This window comes from Schistocerca nitens, chromosome 2 (assembly GCF_023898315.1).
Source record: "Schistocerca nitens isolate TAMUIC-IGC-003100 chromosome 2, iqSchNite1.1, whole genome shotgun sequence".
NCBI lineage: Eukaryota > Metazoa > Arthropoda > Insecta > Orthoptera > Acrididae > Schistocerca > Schistocerca nitens.
The window spans coordinates 972,543,772-972,567,217 of record NC_064615.1 but is presented as its reverse complement, the minus strand read 5'-3'; the positions used below and the strand labels follow the sequence as shown (position 1 = coordinate 972,567,217).

The 23,446-nt window shown below is 39.3% G+C and overlaps 1 protein-coding gene across 3 annotated transcripts in view; it reads left to right on the top strand.

The window, feature by feature from the left end:
• Window positions 1-23,446, top strand: part of LOC126237299 (leukocyte elastase inhibitor-like) — a 150,594-nt gene that overhangs the window by 69,673 nt on the left and 57,475 nt on the right. For all 3 annotated transcript variants that reach the window (XR_007545058.1, XM_049947258.1, XM_049947257.1), the window contains exons 6-7: window positions 4,876-5,061; window positions 12,216-12,354. Coding sequence is in view for 2 of the 3 variants with exons in the window: in XM_049947258.1 (XP_049803215.1) it covers window positions 4,876-5,061; window positions 12,216-12,354 (325 nt within the window). In the remaining variant the exon portion in view is untranslated. The remainder of the gene's footprint in view (window positions 1-4,875; window positions 5,062-12,215; window positions 12,355-23,446) is intronic.

The following is a 23,446-nucleotide window of genomic DNA, read 5'->3' as shown; positions in this document are numbered from 1 at the left end:
ATCTCCTGTTGTTGTGCGGGAGAAAACTGTGAAAACACCCACGGTTTCGGTCATCTTGTGAGCTCCAAGGCGTCCGCGGTGCCTTCCTGTGCATCGGGCGGGCGTCACGGCCTGTCCTGGAGGGATGTATGGGATTCTTCGCGTCTCTGGAAGTGGCCTCGTGTTCAACCGACGACGTGATGAAACGTGTGCGACGGCGCACGAAGCTGTTGATGTATTACGTTAATATGATGCTATATATGATGTATACTGAAGATAATTAATGAATAATACTGTGAAGACAATGATTCTTGAAGAATTCACGTGAAGATAATAGGGTCGCTCCCCCCCCTCTCCGAGAAGTTGCTGACGCTCGTAAAGGTTCAGCTACAAGTGTCGAGACATGCGAAGGCGCTTACCTGAGTATTTCACCAAGAAATAAAATCCACTGCGAACTTGTGTTTTTGAACGATCATACGAACTGTAACATCAGTGTTCATTAAAAGTAATTTCAACTTTTAATAACTATGAAGTAGGGAAGTTATATTGATCCTTAGCATGAGTTGCAGTTAAGAAAAATCGTTCTTTAAATTGTAGGCCAGATACAGAACAATAAGACTTCCATAGATACATTTTATTTTGCAAAAAGGTAACGATGATAAAGAAATTCAAAGCACAGCATTGTTAAAAGTATTTCACGTAACTCTTTCCATATATGCGTTGTTACGCCAATAATCAAAAAATAAATAAATAAACCAAAGAGCAACAATTTAAAACAATTCGAGAGAGTTGACGTGAAACTACCTGCTCAACAAATTTTGTTCTGTAACACGGAGCTGTATCCATGTATTTTATGAAACCCAGGAACTCTTCTACAGAATCATTAGGGCTGTGGATGAATTCCCACTGCAGTGATTTTGGAAGTCTCCTCTTTACTGTAGAGCTTCCTGTAAGCACCACTAACGGCCTCTCCAAATGTATTAATTTACTTAATTCTAATTCTCCCTTTACCACTATTATATCCTGACACATTCAGAAATTCATTTTGTGGTATTTCTTGTTTAGCTTGCCCTCCTGTATCTATTTAAGAGCATCATTTCAGAAGTCCTGATATCAAAAAATTAGTATGCATGCTGATTACTCCACGTCTGAGGCCCCCTTTCTAATTAAAGACATGAGCGAGAAAATAGGCTAACACTCAAATGTAAAAGCTACATCTACATATGTACTCTGCTACTAGCCACCAAGTGGTGTGTGGCGGAGGGTACAATTCACGCCAAAGTCATATTCCCCCCACCCCCCTCTGTTCCACTCACGGATCACGCAAGGGAAAAATGATTGAACGCCTCAGTACGAGCTCTAATTTCCCTATCTTTGAATGGTGATCATTGTGCGATTTGAAAGTTGTTGGTAATAATATATGCTGTGCATCCTCGGCGAAGATCAGATTTTGGAATTTAGTGAGCAGCCCCTTCCATTTAGTATGTTGTCTTATCTGCAAGTGTGTCCCACTTCAAACTTACTGTGTGATTTTTAATGCTCTTGTGATGGCTAAATGTACCAATAAAGAATCTTGCTGCTCTTCTTTGGACCTTCTCAATCTCTTGAATCAGACCCAACTGGTAAGGATCCCATACAGACGAACAATACTCTAAGACTGGACGAACTAACGTATTGTAAGCAGTTTCCTTTGTTGAAGGACTACATCTCTTCAGGATTCTACCAATAAACCGCAATCTAGAGTGTGCCTTGCCCGTTACTTGTGTAATCTGATCATTACATTTAAGATCATTTCGAACAGTCACACACAGGTACTTGACGGATGTTACTGCTTCCAAAGACTGGGCATTTATTTTGTACTCATATATTAATAGAGATTTTTGCCTTATTGTACGCAGTAGGTTACATCAATAGGGGTAGGCCATATACCATCGCTATTTAGCCCAACAACACAGTATGATATCAATACCAAAGCCTCATAGTAGCAGTGAGACCTTAGCGAATTTTTTGAAAAAGCATCAAGTATGTGGGTGGTGGTCACAGAGAAATAACTCATTGAATAACTGAACAGTGTCTATCACCAGTGCAAATTATTCTGGTATAACTTTGTGCAGATCTAGCACTATGCCCAGCAGTATGCACTAAATCACAACGTACAAGTCCCAATACAGGAAAATAACATTTGCAGCAAACACACTGCCCATAGCATTACCAGCTCCAGCTGGAACAGCTCACCAACACTCCAGATATAAGATGTCATGCAAAAGACCATAAGCTCTGCCCCGCATGCTTTTCAGGCGTTCGGTAATTGACCACTCCTCGATTCAGTGCAGATACTTTCATCCTGACCATAATTCATAATTTTCTTAAAGTTTTATATAATTACTTATGATGAAACATTTGAAAATATTTGCAGTCATTTTCTAGTCTCTTAATTAATTTGTACATTATTTTAACAATTTTAAGCAAATATCAAACACACAAATCATCACACTTTATACTAGTCAAAACACTAAGTATAAATCGCAAGTACAGTTGAATACACATTGAAAGAAACTCGTGCTGAGAAGATAACTTGCATCTCTGTGGACTAGTTCATAGTTATGGCACTACTTACTTAAATAAACTAAACTGTTTATAACATTTTTTATAGTTGTTTGATTAGAAGAATAATCTGTTCATTATATTGCAGGCATTATCCTCTTTCATGTGGTGTATCATGCGTGCGAATTTTGGGGTGAATTCAGTTGTTACTATTTATTATAAAAAATAATGGTGGTAGTGTCTATAACTTTCTAACAAAGCTTCAGACATGGATTTATGTTCAATGAGCTTGGCCCACTGCCGTGGTTTCAAAACTGTCTTGGTTTTTCTCTAGCATGCTTGTAATGAGTTGTAATGTATTTTCTTTAAAATCATATTAGTGATGACATTTCACATTACAGATGCCTCCATATTAGCTCGTCCTGTGACCATGTCACTGGAATAAACCCCTCTTCCTGACTGGAAAACCCTGGTGACTGCTGGGCCTCCTGGCTTACTAGCAACCTTTACTTCTGCTATGCTTGCCTGTCACAGCCATGTGACAGCTTGCATCCCAACATACATTCATACTGGCCCACAACTGACCTGGTAGATTGTCCATCCTGCAGCAGTAACATCACACAGGCTCCTTGTCTCGTGTTAAGGTCCTTAGGGCTATTCCTTCAAAAATTTTTGTTGATCCAATACTAGAAGCTTTCCTTCTGACAGCTTTTCCTTGGGCCTATCTGAAACATGTAAAAAAGATGTATTAGTATCCTGAAGGATACTAATGTCTCCAGTGGATGCAACAATCTAAGGGCATTGTGGCATTGCACTGAGATGACCAGGTTGGAGATGTGTCAGTTCCAGGCTATTCTACAGTTCCTGTAGATGTCACTCTCTGATCACCTGAACTTTTCTCAGACATAAGTATTTACATTGTAGAGTTTGGATGTCAGGAGAGCCTGAAGCAGGTGCATTGTGAGTTTAAGAACTTAGTTTTGCGTTCTCTGTGGGTGATAGATACATGTATCATTTTTTGTTTCCTAGACTATTACTGCACATTCCAAAACCGGATGCAGCAGCATGTTGTACAGAACAGATCCCAGATCCTGCGGCTTTAGCAGTAGGCAGATCTTGTGCAACCTTCCTGTCACTTTCACACACAATTCTTCAAAATTTTGGTGTTCAATTTTGGCGCCTTTTGAAAGTGACAGCTAGGTACCTGACTGTGCGTCCCAACTGCACAGCTCCACCCAAGATCTCATTTGCCACAGCTCCATGGGGACTGAGTGTCATGTCATAATGATTAAATGGCTCATTGTTGCATTGAGGGAACCGTCTGTTTTGCCACCCATGCCACTAAGTTGTTGCAGGAAGTCTGGGGCCTGCACTCAGGAGCTAGACATTTATGCTACTTCAATATGAAACAATGTCATTTGTCTATAGTATGAGCTGAACTCGTGGACTTGTTGGAAAATCAGTTGGGTAAAGTGTGTACAACAGGGGACTGCTAGGACAGTGTGCTTTTGAGAATGAAATTGCCCTGTAACTTGGATACTGTCCCATTCACTACTTCTTAACTGGATGAGTTTATTTGTCCTTAGGTTAGATGAGGCAAAGATAAATCATCTCAAACAGTACTGTGCCCGGTAAAGCAGTTATCCTCAAACCACTATTTGGTTAAAGAAAGTATTTACTACTCATGAAAAATAAACCATGTATTTAACAATCACATTAAAAAAATATTTTTTGGAAAACATTAAGGAGTTAATAATGTAGGGGAATGCCTATAAGTGACATTGTGTTATTTTTCAGAAGTGGGAGTCTTGCTTTTCAGTATTATGAAAAGGATAGTTGCTATTCTCCATATGGCAGAGATGCTAAGTCACAGATAGGCACAACAAAAAGACTCTCAGAAAGTGAGCTTTCAGCCAACAAGGCCTTCATCACAAATAGACACCAAACACTCACACCCTCGCACACTCACACCCTCGCACGCACTCACACACAACCACAGTTTCGGGCTCTGTCTCTGGCTGTTGTGTCTGGCCATATGTCTGTTGTACAGATATGATTCTGAGTCTGGCCTCAGCAGTCAGAGACTGAGCATGTGCGTGCGCCGGCGCGTGTGCGTGCTCGTGCACATGTGCATGTCTGTGTTGTCTGTTTTTGACAAAAGCTTGTTGGTCAAAAGCTCACTTTCTGACAATCTTTCTGTTTGAGTAGCGACTAGTGGTAAGTAGCAACTACCCTGCTCATAATATTGTTACATTCCATCATGGATTTTTCATTGTTTGGTTTATTCTTGTTTTTCAGTTTTCTATGTAAAGCTAATGTACAAAATGAACTTAGTGAAAATTTCTCATTTAGGGGCGGAACCTGAGTATGGTAATTTTGTTGCCACGCAAGATTGATGGTTTGAGAATACTGGAAAATCAACTTCGTGTTGCAGATATTATAGAGGCTTTCAGAACAATATATCCTGCTGAGGTAGAAGTTACATTGCCTCGATTCATGCTACAAAATGACATAAATTTGAATCCTACGCTTATTAAGGTCAGTGTAGTTTCTTACTTTAAGGTCCACATATTCGTGACTCAAATTGTTTGTTCTTTTTTAATATTAACTGTTAAAGGCACAAAAACCAAGGATTAAGACTTTCATTTATATTACCGTTACTAAATTACATGTATTTGAAATGATAGTTAGCCACAGTAACTAATCTTATTATTGTAAATCAGAGTGAGAAGTAGTACACAGTATATTATAGGAATGGATTCATAGGCAATATGTCACAGGTTAGATGCTCTGTGGTGCATGCTAACTCTCATAGAGCTAACAAGGAGAGATCCCCAGAGTTGGGATTGAGCTTTTGAAATCATCCGCCATGTAGGTTATTGTCGTTACCTTATGGTCATTCATGAAAGTAGGCCATCATTTGCGAGTAATAGATGAAAGTGAATATTGTGGCTACTCTAGAGCCTTAAATTTAAGATAATTAGTAATTATGCACAGAGGTTGTGTAATGTAGGGGTAAGATATGTTCTTGACATGCTAAAGATTATGTGCTCAAAGTCTGTCAGTTGCTTTGTAGTTCTTTACTTTTAAATGTGTATCAAAATGACTTTGAGCATTACATTTAATCAGTTAGTTGATCTAAATGTACTCTGTTTAAATTCTAGTCCTTTTTTGCATCATTTTAAGCATTGTATTAACTTCTTCATTTTCCCCCTTTTTTCTTCCTATCATTTTTAATTTGGAATCTTTGTCCAGATGATTATAATTATTTTTATGTATCTGTCACAATATTTAAATGTTTGAAAATACTGATCTATCTCTTTAGAAACAAAAGATAAAGTAATGTGTCTATACTGGGTGTAAAATTGTCTTTTTCACTCCCACAAGATGTAGACTTTTTTCATGGGTATTGTCATACAAACAATTCAACCATATGTCTTGTTGCACTAAGGACAAAATAATGCAGATGAAGATATATAGGAAAGAATGGATTTTAAATGAAGCAAAATTCAAGCAAAATGAGGAATAGAAATAGTGAATGGACATCAGTGAATATAAACTGATAAAATGGAAGAAATTAAATCAGAGTTAATATATAACAGTAACTAAAATGATGTGGAAAAAGATTCCAAATAAAAAACAATACTAGGAAGAAAAAAAATGAGAGCAACTCGAAAAGTTAATATGAGGATTAAAATGATGCAACAAAGGATTAGAAATTTTTAAAAAGCTACATTTAAACTAATCAGTTGAATAAAAATAGCCTTTTCAATAAAAATTAAAAAGTAAAAAATAATGAAGCACCTGACATTATTCAAACCCGCAACTTTCTGCAGATCAGGAATATTCCTTGATCCCTATGCAACACTGCTACTCTGCTCAGTGTTCTTATATTTAAGGCTGAAGTGAATCATGGTAATTCATTTCTCATTGATTACTCACAAATGAGAGCCCACTTTGATGAATGACTGAAAGGTGTGATACTAAGGACCCTAACCTACATAGATAATTTCAAAAGTCCATCCCTGCCCTAGGGCATCTCCTTGTAAGTGTAATGATGACACATACAAGGATCCAGTTAAATATGCAACACTTTCTTACTGTTCTTTCCATCTTCCAACAAATATGCTTGTTTGCCTAGCATAGGTGATGACTGCCTTAGTCATCTGACTGGAAAGTGTATCCTTTTGGATGACTATTTCAGGGAACTTTTTTTGAAGAAATTATATCTTCAAATGTATAAGAATTAGGGTGTTTATTTATTTATTTATTTATTCCATGTGATCTGATGGTACACAGTGTGTTACAGATGTCGGAAAATATCAGTTAACATTGTTAACATATATTAACATATAGTATCCTAATGTCTTATATTGCAAAGATTGGTTAAGTTTACTTCACTCCATTTCTCAATGTTTTCAGTTTAACATAAATAGCAAGATTACTGTCCTAGATATTCATTTATAGAGTAAAAACAGTGCAACAACAAATATGACTTCACAGCTTTGCTAAATTGTCTTCAATGGACTTAATACTAGTGGGAAGACTGTTGAATAGTTGAAGGCACCTGTGGAAAGCTCCCTTTTTACACAATTGAGTGTTTGTACATAAAACATGCACATCTGAGTTTTTCCTGGTGTTGTGTTTATGTATGGAGTCAGTTGGCACTAAGTGGTTTCTGAAAAATTTTAGTCTTGGGAATGTATAGGCAAGGCAGTGAAAGGATTTCCAACTTTCTGAAGATGGGTTTGCAGGAGTCTCGGGGGTTTGCTCCCAGTAATAATCCTCATTGCTCTCTTCTGGATTTTGAATGTGCTCAGGGCAGTTGGAGAATTTCCCCAAAATATCACACCATATTTTACGAGGGCTTCTTTGTAAGCGTAGTATGCACTGGTTAATGTTTTCAGGCTAGCACATGATTTCAGTACACTCAGTGCATAACAGCCAGAACTAATTCTGGCATTTACCTTTCCTGTATGTGTATTCCATTTCAGGTTATCTTGAACCCACAGATCCAGGAATTTGAAAACAGTGTCAGTATCTGTTGGCTGGTTATTTACAGTGACAAGTGGCTGAGTCCTAATTTGCATTTTGTGTTGTGTGAAAGTTTATGGAAGCTGTCTTTTTGGTGTTGATAGTTAATCTGTTGATTTTGCCCAAGTTCACAGCTTTTTGAACAGCCTCTGTATTCTCCCCTTTGAGGAGTACAGTTGTGTCATCAGCAAATATTATTGTTTTGTGTGAATCTACATTCAGGCTCAAGTCATTAATATACAGGAGGAAAAGTAGAGATCCCAATATTGAGTCTTGTGGTACACCTTGCTTCCCAATACTGAGCCTTGTGGTACACCTTGCTTTACAATTTCTCTGATACCATAGTGTTCCATTTTTTCCAGCAATATTTTGTGGTCAACAGTGTCAAAAGCCTTTGACAGATCCAGAAATATGCCTGTTATGGGTTGTTTTTTATCTAACAGATCTAACAGCGTATTTATGCAGTTATATACTGCAGTTCAGTAGATTCATTGCTTCTGAACCCATGTTGAGCTAAACTTAGTAAATCTATTTTTTTTCCAATGAAGTCAATCAGTTTTTTGTACATTATTTTTTCAAAAACTTTATAAGAGCAGGATGAGATTGAGATAGGCCTGTAGTTATTCATATCTTTATCATCATCTTTTTTGAAGACAGGAATTAGTTTAGAAAGTTTCAGAGCTTCAGGGAAAGTACCTACCTGGAAAGAACAGTCACATAGGTGAGTTAATGGTTCAGCAATTGTGTGTACACAATTTTTGATGACAGCTGCTGGGATACCATCAATTCCAGCTGAATATGAATTTTTTAACTCTCTGAGGGCCTTTGCAACATCATTTTCAGTGACTTTGGTAATGAAAATTGATTCTGCACATGTGCGATATTTTTGGTTTGCTGGTTGGTAGTTTGTGTTAGGATTATTTTTGACCAGTTTTTCAGCTATGCTCGTAAAGAATATGTTGAAAGAGCTCACCCTAACTTCGGGATTAGATATAGATTCTGAGAAAAAATGGCTCTGAGCACTATGCGACTTAACTTCTGAGGTCATCAGTCAGATATAGATTCATTGTTGAGTTTGATTTCTATGTTCGTGTGTGTAGCTTTGATTTCCCCTCTTCCCTTTTTATAATATTCCACATTGCTTTTACTTTATTGCTGGATTTGTTGGAAGCAGATACAAGAATTAAGGCATCATATTAAAAGATCTCAGTATTCCACAAATATGAAAACAATAGTTCTTTGAGAAGTTATACAGTAAACAATGATTTTATCAAAAAGGTAGCATATATGTTTACAAAAATCAAAAAAGGAAAATGAACAAGGCATAAATAGTGTGTGGTAGTAAATGTATTGCTCGTATTACTTCTTATTAGGGTCATTTATAGAGAGATGAGCCAGAGGCTGTAGAATGAAAACTGCTGAAGGAATCATGAAATCATTACCTGTGGAAGAATGTGTGGCCCCTGTAAGAGCACTGAGGCCCCAGACTCGCTGTAGAGGGATATGGGTGCACACCCATGTGATGACAGAGTGAGCAATTACACATGTCAATCATCCACTGCACTCAGTTATGCTGAAAACAGAGAAAGAGAGGTTTCAAAAGAACAACAAAGGTTGCGGCAAGTTTCCTGCCAGCAGGAGGAGAGTGGGAAACAGAAATTCATCAGAGAACAACACAGGTGTATGAAGAGCAGAGCATGTCCACTGTAAGGGGCAGATTAAGATTCCTTACATGCCATTGTCCACAAACAGCAGAATAGTTTTTCTCAGCGATAGTGTGTTACAGTTGAAATAAAAATATTAAAACTAATGTTCACATTACATGTACAAATTAAATATCTTATATTCACCAGTTATACAGTTTTTAAATCATAATCTTAATATGAATTTCAATGTTACATGTATCAAAAAAATGTTTCATAGTGTGGAATTGGTTGCCAACTACCAAATTGAAATTGTTGAGAGGCATGATCAGATCATAATAAGACAGGTCAGACAAACTTCAGACATAGTATGAAGGCTTTCACGAACGGATGACATATCTTCTGGTAAACCTTCCGGGATGTAAGGTCATGAAGCTGAAGAGTTTCATGGACCACGACCTTACATCCCGGAAGGTTTACCAGAAGAAACTTCAGACAGTTCACTTTGATCACTTTTTTTGTCGGGCTGTGTCTAGGAACGTTAATATCCATTTTTCCAGTGATGTCTGGATATATATTCTAGTGTCCAAAATAACATGTGTGGTATTATTCTTAACATACATAAATCAGACAAAGACACATATTTACGACTGTCAAAATTTTGACCTTAGTGAATGGAGGACGGCATTGTTTTTTTTGGGTCAACGTTACACACTACTTGTAGTACAACACAGATAACAGTAATGCAGTCAGATTACAAGGTGCAGCTACAGTCTTTAATAATAAACTCAATATCATACACATCAAGTGGAAGAGAACAACTAGAATCTTAAATATTTAAAGTTTCCCTGATACAATATTCTTTAATGTTGTTCCTGCACTTGCCCGTGTAAGGCATGGGGCGTAAGTCATGCTTGTGTAGCTCAGTTGGTAGATCACTTGCCCACGAAAGGCAAAGGTCCTAGTTCGAGTCTCGGTCCGGCACACGGTTTTAATCTGCCAGGAAGTTTCAGTATACAGTCTTACCTAATTTTGAAAATGTTAGACCTTGCTTTCATTCTAAAGTGAACACTCATCTGTATGTGCATATCCAAATTAGAAACAATGTAGCAGTCCAAGTTGGAACTGCTGGAATGTTTGCTTCCTGTAAACAAACATTTTTGTCACTGCTCTTGGTCATGGTAGAAAATTCCCTCTGTACATTTTGCACATCTTTATTTATTTTCTCCAGTTCCTCATTCACACAGGACCATTTGTGTGGGTCATGATGATCAGTGCAGAAAAAACGATCACATTTATATTTCTGAATTTGTGCAGTTGCTGTTCAAGGGAAAGCACAAAATTTTTCTCACTGTGTGTGTGTCATCCTACATCATTTGTCCCTGCCAGAAAGAAAGGAAAATCGCTATTGTTTTGAATTTTTTTCGTGACTGCTGTTATTGTCTGAGAAATCTGCGTTTGGATTTACCATGCATGTCTACACATACTTCATCATTCAGAGGCTATTCATCACCCTTGGCTATTAGTGTAAATGTCAATTTTACATGTAATTGTTTGGGAAGATTGCTGTCTAGATTCACATTTTCTATTCCATTCTTTTTGTCAGAAAAATTTCTAATAGTCGGTAAATGAATACTGTTGACATTAACATTATGTTGGTTATTTTTCTGTTGTAAAATTCTTTACTGTCTTGTCTTACTTGTGCAGTCTTCGATTTTGCCATGTGGTTCCACACTGTTCACAACTTTCTACAATCAGCATTAGAAAGCATTTGGAAAAAGTCATTCACAAAATTTTTGTATGCTACAGTCTTCAGTAGTTTTCACCTTCTGTTTTGATATGGCACTTTTGTCTGCTTTTCTTAGTTCGCTTGAGCTGTGTTGCAGAAGATTTGCTGAATTTTGCTATAACAACAACACAGTTTTTTCTCCCTGAAGTTTATAGATATTCATTTTTAATTTGCCAACAGTGAATTGCAAACTTGAAATAATTTCAGTTTTGCACTTTGTACACACTTGCTTTTTTACTGCCCAATTCAGTTTTTTGTGACTATACTCTAGGAACTTTCAGTCTGGCCACCATCTTGAACTACAGCCCAAGCCATGGCACAAGGAATTCAAGGAAGGACAAATATCATCAGGCAGGTGGCATACAATGTGGTACATCACACCACATTACTGATACTTTTGTCCAACAGGTTAATGCCCTCATTATTGAAAATAGTTATGATGGCAGCCGTAGTTGCAGGCTGAATTGAGCATCGGAATTCCAATGGACATTCATTGATGTCCATACACTTGTGCTATTCATCAGTGAATTTCCATTCCCGCACTCTTTTCACTGTAAGAAAATGTGCTGTATCATTTTTCTCTTGTTTTGAAGACTCCATTTCTCTGCTTTCAGCATTACTGACTGCTGTGGACAGTCAGTGCATTCACATGCTCCCTCTATCATATGGATGTATGTCCATATCCCTCAGCAGTTTTCATTTTACAGTGTCCAGTGTGTATCTTTTAGAAGGACTTAATAATAATACAGTTTTCATTAGTTAGTAATTCAGGTCACAGTTATGAACTAGATACATTAGATGAGGATAGTCATTAAACTCTTTAGTCTTTCTCCTTTATGAAGAAGATAAAAAGTATGTTTCATACATATTAAATTTGATCTCAATAAAGTGGTCGTTGTTGTGATCCATCAGGTTTGAGAGCAGATTTCTTTCTCTGTTATATCCTTCTACTGGTTCTTCAGTGAGTTGAAGGTTTTTTTTTTTTTTTTTTTTTTTTTTTTTTTTTTTTTTTTTTCCCTCTTGGTAAATCATTGTTTAGTAACCACATAGTTTTCAATCAGAATAAATATTTCATGCTTGTTTTCCCACATTACTGTATAATGCACCTATTTATATGACTGAATTTCATTATTTATTTTTGTTGCTAGACGTTACTTTCTTTGGACTGTTTTCTTATTCTTCCCATCCATACCAGGACACTCAGATAAAATAATTGATTATTTCAGTTGGGATTAAGTGATATGTTTGACAGAAACTTGGCAGACTTCAGTGGAATTTCTGATACTGGTCTCTTTGTGAGCCAAGTGAAGCAGAGAACTTTCATTGAAGTGAATGAAAAGGGCACAGAAGCAGCTGCCTCAACAAGTAAGTAGCTACTTTAACTGTTTTTGGATTGTAGTTTGATCACTATCACTATCAAAAATAGATACAGTGCCACATGCTCATTACAATGACTTAGTTAGTTCTCTTACATAATGTCTAAATATTGCAAGTGAATGAGTAATGTGCCCTATCTTTCTATGTCCAAAATATTCATTTTTCTTTCTTGAAAGATACCAGTTTCTTCTCCAATGATTCATTTCATGTGGTGAATGAGTAAAACACAGGAGAAAAATGATACATGAAGACTGTTGAAAAAGGTCTGACCATATTTTTTTACTGCTAAAACCAACAATGGTATTGGGGTGCCCACACTTTCTATTTTCTTAGGCATACCGTATTTACTCGAATCTAAGCCGCACTTTTCTTCCGGTTTTTGTAATCCAAAAAACTGCCTGCGGCTTAGAATCGAGTGCAAAATAAGCGGAAGTTCTGAAAAATGTTGGTAGGTGCAGCCACAACTAACTTCTGCCGTCGAATACATGTAGCGCTACACAGGCATGCTTTGCAGCCACAAAGATAAATAGTGGCGCCAAAACCTCTGCGTCAGTAAATAAATTTTTTTTTAAAAAAGGTGGAAGACGAGCTTTTTCCTCCGCCCCGAGTTTCGACCACTGCATTTTCATACATTATCCCTCGAAGTAAATACAAATTCCGTATTGTTCATCTTCGAATGTTGTAGCGTTTCAATGTACTACGAAAATCCGACTGGCAAAACTATTTGGGATGTTTGTCAATATGGCCAACTCTACGTTCTGAATTTTTTCCTACCTGTGAGAAGAGATGGTTGCTAACAGGAACTTTCATGAATTGTGAATCGCATGCAATATTCTCTTCACCATAAGAATAATACGAATATAAACATTTTGCTATGTATTCTTTCGTGTTTGCTGCTATCTCATTTAAATCCTGTCTGCCTAATAAACTACGAAACTAGAGTGAGACAACAGCAAACGCGGAAGAACATACATATCACGTCATGTTTATATTCGTATTATTCTTATGCGTAATAGTGATACAGTCAGAAATGAAGCACAGCAAGTGACTAGATTTTTAAATCTAAGATGACTAATTTCTGTGCAGAATGTAATGTACTAAAGAGGCGTCTGCAAAGATTTTCAAACGGAGAAAATTTTTCGCTTAACTCTCGTTCAGAACATCTTCAATCATACACAGTCTATTAACTGGTTCTTGTTGATCATTATCAAAGAAAAGAAGCACTGTAACAAACAACAAATAGCGGTCTCTTGCCATTATTTCGCTAATGAGACGATTCTTCTCTCTCTCTCTCTCTCTCTCTCTCTCTCTCTCTCTCTTTTTTAAAATTGTAAGCGGCGGTAGCACGCACAAAAGCAAGCCATGCCGCGAGTGGCGACAGGCCGTAAACACTCATCAGAATGCGAGAAACAATGCATGACACAGTACAGTAATGCATCTTCAGCTTAGAGTGACGTAAACACCTATAACAAAGAAAACGGCGCTTATCAGATCAAAGAAAAATAAGCAATCAATTCAAACCAGACGAAGCACGTGAAAAAGTAAGGGTACCCGTATAAATACGGACGGACCGCCAGACGCATAGCAATGGCTACCTGGTAAAGCTTAACTGCTAAGTTTACGACTGGAACCAAACTACTGTAGCTGTATTGTCATTCATTCGATCTAAATTGTGTCTCATATTACAATGGACCAACATTGTTTCGATTTGGAGGTGCGGCCTAAAACTTTCCTCTCTCCTTGAATTTTGAGTCTCAAATTTCAGGTGCGGCTTAGATTCGGGAATTTTTTTCCTTGATTTAGAGTCTCATTTTTCAGGTGCGGCTTAGAATCGAGTGCGGCTTAGATTCGAGTAAATACGGTACATACTCCACATGCCAGATCTTTTTTTTTTTTTTTTTTTTTTTTTTTTTTTTTTTTTTTTTTTTTTTTTTTTTTTTTTTTTTTTTTTTCCCATGGCTGCAGAAACAACTAGTCACCGACTAGCTTTTGACAAATGAATACATGTACTGGCTAGCTTTTGACAAGTGAATACATGTACCAGCTAGCTTTTGACAAGCGAATACATGTAAATGGTATTCGTCGGACTTTGTAGTGGTGGAACAATGTTATCCATCAAATTTTGTTCTAAGCTTGGCGATCATAAGGTTGAAACAATCCACAAAATTTGACACCTGTTTATGGAAAAAGCAGTGAGTACCACAGAGGTAAAGGAGTTGTACCACCACCTCAAAGATGGCTGCTCTTCAGGTAAGCCCTCAACATCTGGAAATGAGGTTCTTGATCACATGAGGACCCTGCTGATGTAAGATAGATTAATCACAGTCAAAGAACTTGCAGATGAGGTTAAGATTATTGCTGAATCCGTTTATTCCAATTTAACGGAACATTTGGACCTTAGGAGTCTCTCAGCAAAAATTGTGCCAAGAAGCAGCTTGTCAGGGATCGCACAGGAAATGCTGGGTACTGTGAACATTAATCCCAACTTAACACAGTGATCACTGGTGATGAGTTCTGGATTTACATGGCTGTGGTTTGTCAGCCTCCCTGTTCCTGTGACCCTGCACCAAGTGACTTCTGGCTTTTCCCTTAACTGAAGAGACTCTGAAAAGGACCAGACTTCAGAACAGGGATGACATTATGCAGAATTTGACGGAGCAGCTGCAGACCATACCAAATGAGGCTTTCCAGCAATGGCAACAATGTTGGGAGAGGTGTGTAGAGACTGAAGGGGACTATTTTGAAGATGACTGGTGTCAAACAATTGTATCTGAAGAAAGACTGATTTTATAAGTATAAGTAGGCAAGCATGAGTCCTCAAGGAAAAAATGTGAAAGGAAGAAATTTGACGATAAGGATTTTTTGTGGGAAATCCCCATGCCGCTAAAATAAGATAAATAAACTGTGTGAAATATTGGTTGGGCATATAGGTATGGCAATAAAACATTCTGGTAGAAGCTCGAGTAACAGTTTGCAGAGCAGAAGTGGTGTCGAGTCATTGACAGGCACATAAAGAAGGTTGCAATTTGCTAGCTTTTGGAAGAATACTTTTTTGACAATGCCAGGACTGCCGCTCTGCATCTTGACTAGGGAGTGAGGAACTGTCAGATAGAGGGGAAGAGCAGGAGAACAAGAGGTGGTAAGTGGGAGGGAGCATTGGGAAAGGGTGGCTGGTAGCTCAGAGAAAGGCAGTAGGTGCACAGGGTAGGAATGCAGGAGGGGAAGATGTGCATGATAGGAGTGAGAGATGGGCACCAGCACCATTGAGTTTGTGCAGCACATGATGGTGATGATGTGGATTGGGAGGGGGTAACAGAATAGAGGAAAAGGGGGCTGTGGGGAAAGTGGTTGTGTGCAGGATGAGTGAAGATTGAATCCTGTGACAGGGTAGTAATGGTTGTGGAGGAGTAGACAGCAGTTTGAGTCCAGGAGGATTGCAGAAACAACTCCCATCAATGTAGTTGGGAAAAAGTGCTGTTGGGCAGAAGGATCCAAATGGCACTGATTGTGAAGCAGCCATTGAAATGAAGCATTTTATGCTCAGCAACATGTTTTGCCACTACTCTACTCTTGACCACAGTTGGGAGTTAGCCAACCATTCAGATAGACAGCTGTTTGGTGGTCATACCCACAGAAAAATGCTGTACGGAAATTGCAATGGAGCTGGTATATAAAACGGCTGCTTTTACAGGTGGCCCTGTGTTTGATGGGATAGGATAATACTGTGATGGACTGCAGTAAGATGCAGTGGATGGGTCAGTTGTGTTGTAGTTTATGCAGATTAATGCAGTTAAATGACAAGTAACAACTATTTAAGAGACAAAATACACTTTTGCTGTATCCACACAACACATATTAATACATTTGGCTACACAAATATATTACATTGACCATACACAAACATGGAACATGTACATTCCACAGAGTGTAATGCACTCTGCACATCATATCTTGTGCGCCATTATGTGCACTGGAAAATGTTTGTTCACATATCCCCAACACTCCCCCTTGAACAAATATTTTTCAGATACTCCATATTATACATCCCAGGTTAAACCATAATGTTTCACCAGCTTCTGAAATTTTTCGTTACTGAGAGGCTTGGTTTGGAGATCGGATAACATTTCTTCTGTGCATTGATAACTGAGGATTATATTTCCCTGTTCCACATGATGTCTTATAAAGTGATGCCTTATGCCAATATATTTGGATCTTACACTGGTGTCATTATTTTTTGCAAGTTTAGTAGCTCCCATATTGTCACAAAATACCACAGTTCGCTTTAATGTTGGAGGAGATTCTATTTCACTCGTCAGTGTAGAGATCCAAAGAACTTCTACTCAAGAGGAAGTCATCAGGAGAAAGAAAACTGGTGTTCTACAGATCGGAACGTGGAATGTCAGATCCCTTAATCGGGCAGGTAGGCTAGAAAATTTAAAAAGGGAAATGGATAGGTTAAAGTTATATAGTGGGAATAGTGAAGTTCGGTGGCAGGAGGAACAAGACTTTTGTTCAGGTGAATACAGGGTTATAAATATAAAATCAAATAGGGGTAATGCAGGAGCAGGTTTAATAATGAATGAAAAAATAGGAGTGCGGGTAAGCTACTACAAACAGCATAGTGAACACATTATTGTGGGCAAGATATCACACGAAGCCCATGCCTACTACAGTAGTACAAGTTTATATGCCAACTAGCTACACACATGATGAAGGAATTGATGAAATGTATCATGAGATAAAAGAAATTATTCAGGTAGTGAAGGGAGATGAAAATTTAATAGTCATGGGTAACTGGAATTCGATAATAGGAAAAGGGAGAGAGGGAAACATAGTAGATGAATATGGATTGGGGATAAGAAATGAAAGAGGAAGCCGCCTGGTAGAATTTTGCACAGAGCATAACTTAATCACAGCTAACACTTGGTTCAAGAATCATAAAAGAAGGTTGTATACATGGAAGAAGCCTGGAGATACTAAAAGGTATCAGATAGATTACATAATGGTAAGACAGAGATTTAGGAACCAGGTTTTAAATTGTAAGACATTTCCAGGGCCAGATGTGGACACTGACCACAATCTATTGGTTATGAACAGTATATTAAAAATGAGGAAACTGCAAAAAGGTGGGAATTTAAGGAGATGGGACTTGGATAAACTGACTAAACCAGAGGTTGTACAGTGTTTCAGGGAGAGCATAAGGGAACAATTGACAGGAATGGGGGAAAGAAATACAGTAGAAGAAGAACGGGCAGCTTTGAGGGATGAATTAGTGAAGGCAGCAGAGGATCAAGTAGGTAAAAAGATGAGGGCTAGTAGAAATCCGTAGGTAACAGAAGAAATATTGAATTTAATTGATGAAAGGAGGAAACATAAAAACGCAGTAAATGAAGCAGGCAAAAAGGAATGCAAACGTCTCAAAAATGAGATCGACAGGAAGTGCAAAATGGCTAAGCAGGGATGGCTAGAGGACAAATGTAAGGATGTAGAGGCTTACCTCACTGGGGGCAAGATAGATACTGCCTACAGGAAAATTAAAGAGACCTTTGGAGAAAAGAGAGCCACTTGTATGAAAGTCAAGAGCTCAGATGGAAACCCAGTTCTAAGAAAGAAAGGAAAGCAGAAAGGTGGAAGGAGTATATAGAGGGTCTATACAAGGGTGATGTACTTGAGGACAATATTATGGAAATGGAAGAGGATGTAGATGAAGATAAAATGGGAGATACGATACTGCGTGAAGAGTTTGACAGAGCACTGAAAGACCTGAGTCGAAACAAGGCCCCAGGAGTACACAACATTCCATTAGAACTACTGACAGCCTTGGGAGAGCCAGTCCTGACAAAACGCTACCATCTGGTGAGCAAGATGTATGAGACAGGCGAAGTACCCTCAGACTTCAAGAAGAATATAATAATTCCAATCCCAAAGAAAGCAGGTGTTGACAGATGTGAAAATTACCGAACTATCAGTTTAATAAGTCACGGTTGCAAAATACTAACACGAATTCTTTACAGACGAATGGAAAAACTGGTAGAAGCGGACCTCGGGGAAGATCAGTTTGGATTCCGTAGAAATGTTGGAACACGTGAGGCAATACTGACCTTACGACTTATCTTAGAAGAAAGATTAAGGAAAGGCAAACCTACGTTTCTAGCGTTTGTAGACTTGGAGAAAGCTTTTGACAATGTTGACTAGAATACTCTCTTTCAAATTCTAAAGGTGGCGCGGGTAAAATACAGGGAGCGAAAGGCTATTTACAATTTGTACAGAAACCAGATGGCAGTTATAAGAGTCGAGGGGCATCAAAGGGAAGCAGTGGTTGGGAAGGGAGTGAGGCAGGGGTGTAGCCTCTCCCCGATGTTATTCAATCTGTATATTGAGCAAGTAGTAAAGGAAACAAAAGAAAAATTCGGAGTAGGTATTAAAATCCATGGAGAAGAAATAAAAACTTTGATGTTCACCGATGACATTGTAATTCTGTCAGAGACAGCAAAGGACTTGGAAGAGCAGTTGAACGGAATGGACAGTGTCTTGAAAGGAGGATATAAGATGAACATCAACAAAAGCAAAACGAGGATAATGGAATGTAGTCGAATTAAATCAGGTGATGCTGCGGGAATTAGATTAGGAAATGAGATGCTTAAAGTAGTAAAGGAGTTTTGCTATTTGGGGAGCAAAATAACTGATGATGGTCGGAGTAGAAAGGATATAAAATGTAGACTGGCAATGGCAAGGAAAGCGTTTCTGAAGAAGAGAAATTTGTTAACATCGAGTATAGATTTAAGTGTCAGGAAGTCGTTTCTGAAAGTATTTGTATGGAGTGTAGCCATGTATGGAAGTGAAACATGGACGATAAATAGTTTGGAGAAGAAGAGAATAGAAGACTTCAAAATATGGTGCTACAGAAGAATGCTGAAGATTAGATGGGTAGATCACATAACTAATGAGGAGGTATTGAATAGAATTGGGGAGAAGAGGAGTTTGTGGCACAACTTTGCTAGAAGTAAAAGACTGAAGACAACAACAACAACAACAAAAATGAAAGTATCACAGAGTACAGTTGGTGATGCTAAAAACAAGTGCACATTAATTGGCATATCTGGGACAGGTGATCAAGACAGCATTAACAATATCATACAGTCTGATTGGAGTCCAAGCAGTGAGCACACGTGAAACCATAGTTCACAACACATAAAAAAGGCTAGCTCAGTGGTAAAAATATGTGCAGAAATGAAATCTTAAACTCTGGTGACCACATAAAAATGTAAAATGCCATGCTGGGATAAGGTTAGTAATATCAAGTACTGACTCCACCACTGATACCAAGCACAATGGTGAATGAATGATCTTGCTGAATAATTCAAAAAGTGCAATAATTCACAGAAATATTAAAATGTCATTACCAGGTGTGGAATTACTCAAGGCTGAGGGGAAAAAAACTTTGGCAAAGATGAAAAATTTGGAACATAACATGTGAGAACCAAATTACATTAAAAAAATAAAAATAAGAAATACAGTAATAAAAAATCGAGAATGACACAGCAATGGTGAAACTTGCTCAAAAATTCCATTATTAACAAAATTTATACAACGTTTCATAAACATATCTGTGATCTGGTCTTTAAATATGTCTGCTTGTGTCTGTATATGTGTGGATGGATGTGTGTGTGTGTATGTGTGTGTGTGTGTGTGTGTGTGTGTGTGTGAGTGTATACCTATCCTTTTTTCCCCCTAAGGTAAGTCTTTCCGCTCCCGGGATTGGAATGACTCCTTACCCTCTCCCTTAAAACCCACATCCTTTCGTCTTTCCCTCTCCTTCCCCTCTTTCCTGATGAGGCAACAGTTTGTTGCGAAAGCTTGAATTTTGTGTGCGTGTTTGTGTTTGTTTGTGTGTCTATCGACCTGCCAGCGCTTTCGTTCGGTAAGTCACATCATCTTTGTTTATAGATATATTTTTCCCACGTGGAATGTTTCCCTCTATTATATTGATATCAGTTTCATAAACATATTTAGAAAGAGATGTTTAGGATAGGCCGATTAAGGTAATAGTAGAAAGAAAAAGGAGAACATATGAAGGGAATGGGTATAAGGAAATGAAGTAAAGATGGAGAGGCCAAAGCTCTAAAATTAGGTAGTAGAGATAGAGGATGAAGAATACACATTTAAAAAATGGATGACATTGCAGTGATCTGACTGATGTGTGCCAAAATAGAAGTGTGATAGAATAAGCTTAAATGCAGTAGTAATATGGTAATTACCACACCCATGCACCAAACACATCAGTTACACAGCAAAAGAATTGTTTTATTGTGGCTTATCATTGTAAGTCTCAGTCAAACTTCTAGCAAATTGGCAAAAATACATAAGGAGTAGAACAATAAACACGATGTATTACTTAGTGCATGTAGCAGGTAATCATGATTAAGCCAAAGACAAAGTAATATTTGCAGTCAGTGAGTATTTGGATGGAACTGCTTTCAATAGGTCCTATTCTTCCAATATTTGGGAGAGGCACAGTGGTGTTACCCCTGGTGTTATGGTATGGGAATCATAGAGTACAACTTAAGGTCATGGCTGGCAGTAATTGAGTGAACTCTGTTGGCACAACAGTACATCAAAGATGTCCTCTGTCCTCGTGTGTTACTCTCATACTACAGTATCATGGTGCCATTTTTCACAAGACAGTGTTCATCCACACATGGCATGTGTGCCTGTGAACTGTCTGTGTAACGAAACTTCCTGGCAGATTAAAACTGTGTGCCCAACCGAGACTCGAACTCGGGACCTTTGCCTTTCGCGGGCAAGTGCTCTACCATCTGAGCTACCGAAGCACGACTCACGCCCAGTACTCACAGCTTTACTTCTGCCAGTATCTCTCAAGTTTGGAAGGTAGGAGACGAGATACTGGCAGAAGTAAAGCTGTGAGTACCGGGCGTGAGTCGTGCTTCGGCAGCTCAGATGGTAGAGCTCTTGCCCGCGAAAGGCAGAGGTCCCGAGTTCGAGTCTCGGTCGGGCACACAGTTTTAATCTGCCAGGAAGTTTCATATCAGCGCACACTCCACTGCAGAGTGAAAATCTCATTCTGTCTGTGTAACGTTTAGATATTCCTGTGTCCAGCAAGCTCCCAGATCTCTCCCCGATAGAGTGCGTGGAACTAGCTCTGGTGTCTACTCTATGCCAGTTCCAGTATTCAGGAGAGCAAGAACCAGCTACAACTTCTGTAGACCAGATTCTCTCAGGAGATGATAAAACAGCTTCATGGTACCCTTCACAACAAATCAGCACAAGCATCCACTCCATACTGATATGTGGGTTCATACTGCCAAATTCTTTGTGATCGTAAAATTTACTGCAGTTCGCTCATAGTTTCCAGTTTAAAAGTAACAAAAAGTGAAAATAAATAAATGCCTAATTTCAGTAAACAGTGTGAGGGAAGGACAGATTGCTACTTACCATAAAGATGACACATTAAGTTGCAGACAGGCACAACTAAAAGACACACATCAGCTTTTGACCACAGCCCATATCAAAAAAGCAAACACACAGATGTGAGTGCGCGTGCGTGCATGCATACGTACGTACGCATGCACGCGCATGCGGACACACACACACACACACACACACACACACACACACACACACACACACACACACACACACACACACACATGACCGCCACCCTTGGCTGTTCAGACCAGAATGCAACCGTCACATACAATGGAAGCAGTCATCTGGAGTGGCCAGAAGGTGAAGGAGTTGGAATGCACAGGAGAGGAGAGAAGAGCGCTGCCTGCTGGAGTGTGGCAGAACTAGTGCCAACAGGTGCAGTGCCCGAAGGCCGGGGGGGGGATGGAGGGCCGGGGGGGTGGGGGTGGGGGGGGCGGGGAGGGAGGGCCGGGTGGGGGGTGGGGGGGGGGCAGAGGAGAAACAGGGAGTGGAAAAGGAAAAGGTAGGAGACAAAACAGTTTGGTTGTGGCCATTCATAGTGCGGACAACTGATTGGTAGTCGTACCAGTATCAAAGGTCCACGATGATTGCAGCAGAGGTGGTATACGGCATGGCTGCTTATAGGTGGTCTTGCCTCTGTTGGGGTAGGGTAATACTGTGACAGGAGAGCCCAGACCACATGTGAAAGCAGCCATGTCATATACCAGCTCTGCTGAAGTTGTTGCACAGCTTCTTAGATTGGTATGACTGCCAACCAGCTGTCCACCAGGATGAACAGCCACTTCCAAACTGTGGCTAAGAGCACAGTGGGCACACTGAGGCCCAACATGCAGCTGAGCTCAACATACTTGATTTAAATGGCTGTTCCACTACGTGGTGTACATGGATCCTTCCCTGCACCACCAGCTTTTCTGAACTGCCCAAATAGGAGTTACCCTTACGACACAGTCTCCACTCCCAAAATTATCCTAGTCTCAACCAGCAGTAACATACTGTCCCCACGCCCTCCGCCCAACAGTTTCCATCCCCTCTGCCCTATCACCTTCTCCCTGTTCTTGTCTCCTACCTTCTTCATGTGCCACCCTCTGCCAATTCTCCTCCCCCCCCCCCCTCCCATCTTTCCCCACTCCTCTCCATTTTCACTCCATGTTCCACCGCCCCCCCCCCCCCCTTCCAGCTCCCTGCCCACAGCCTCCTGACCCCAACACTGCACCTGTTGGCAGTCTAGTCCCTGCACACTCCAGCAGTGTTCTTCCCCCCTCCTCCCACACCTGTACACTACTCTCTCTTCACCTTCTCCGCCCCCTCCAGATTGCTGCTTCCATTCTACTTCACAGCTCCACTCTGGTCCGAGCTGCTAGAGGTTGCTGTCATGTGTGCATGAGGTGTGCTTGCATGTGTGAATGAATGAATATATGTGTGTGTGTGTGTGTGTGTGTGTGTGTGTGTGTGTGTGTGTTTCTTTTCCTGGTGAAGACCATGGCCCAAAGATGGTGTGTAAGTGTCTTTTAGTTATGCGTGTCTGTAGCTTAGTGTCATCTATCTTTTCCTTTCATTGCTGATATTCCAATCTGGAGTTTCTATGGTTTAAGTTTGATAAAGTTTGACTCTGGTATAAATTGAAATGACAGCT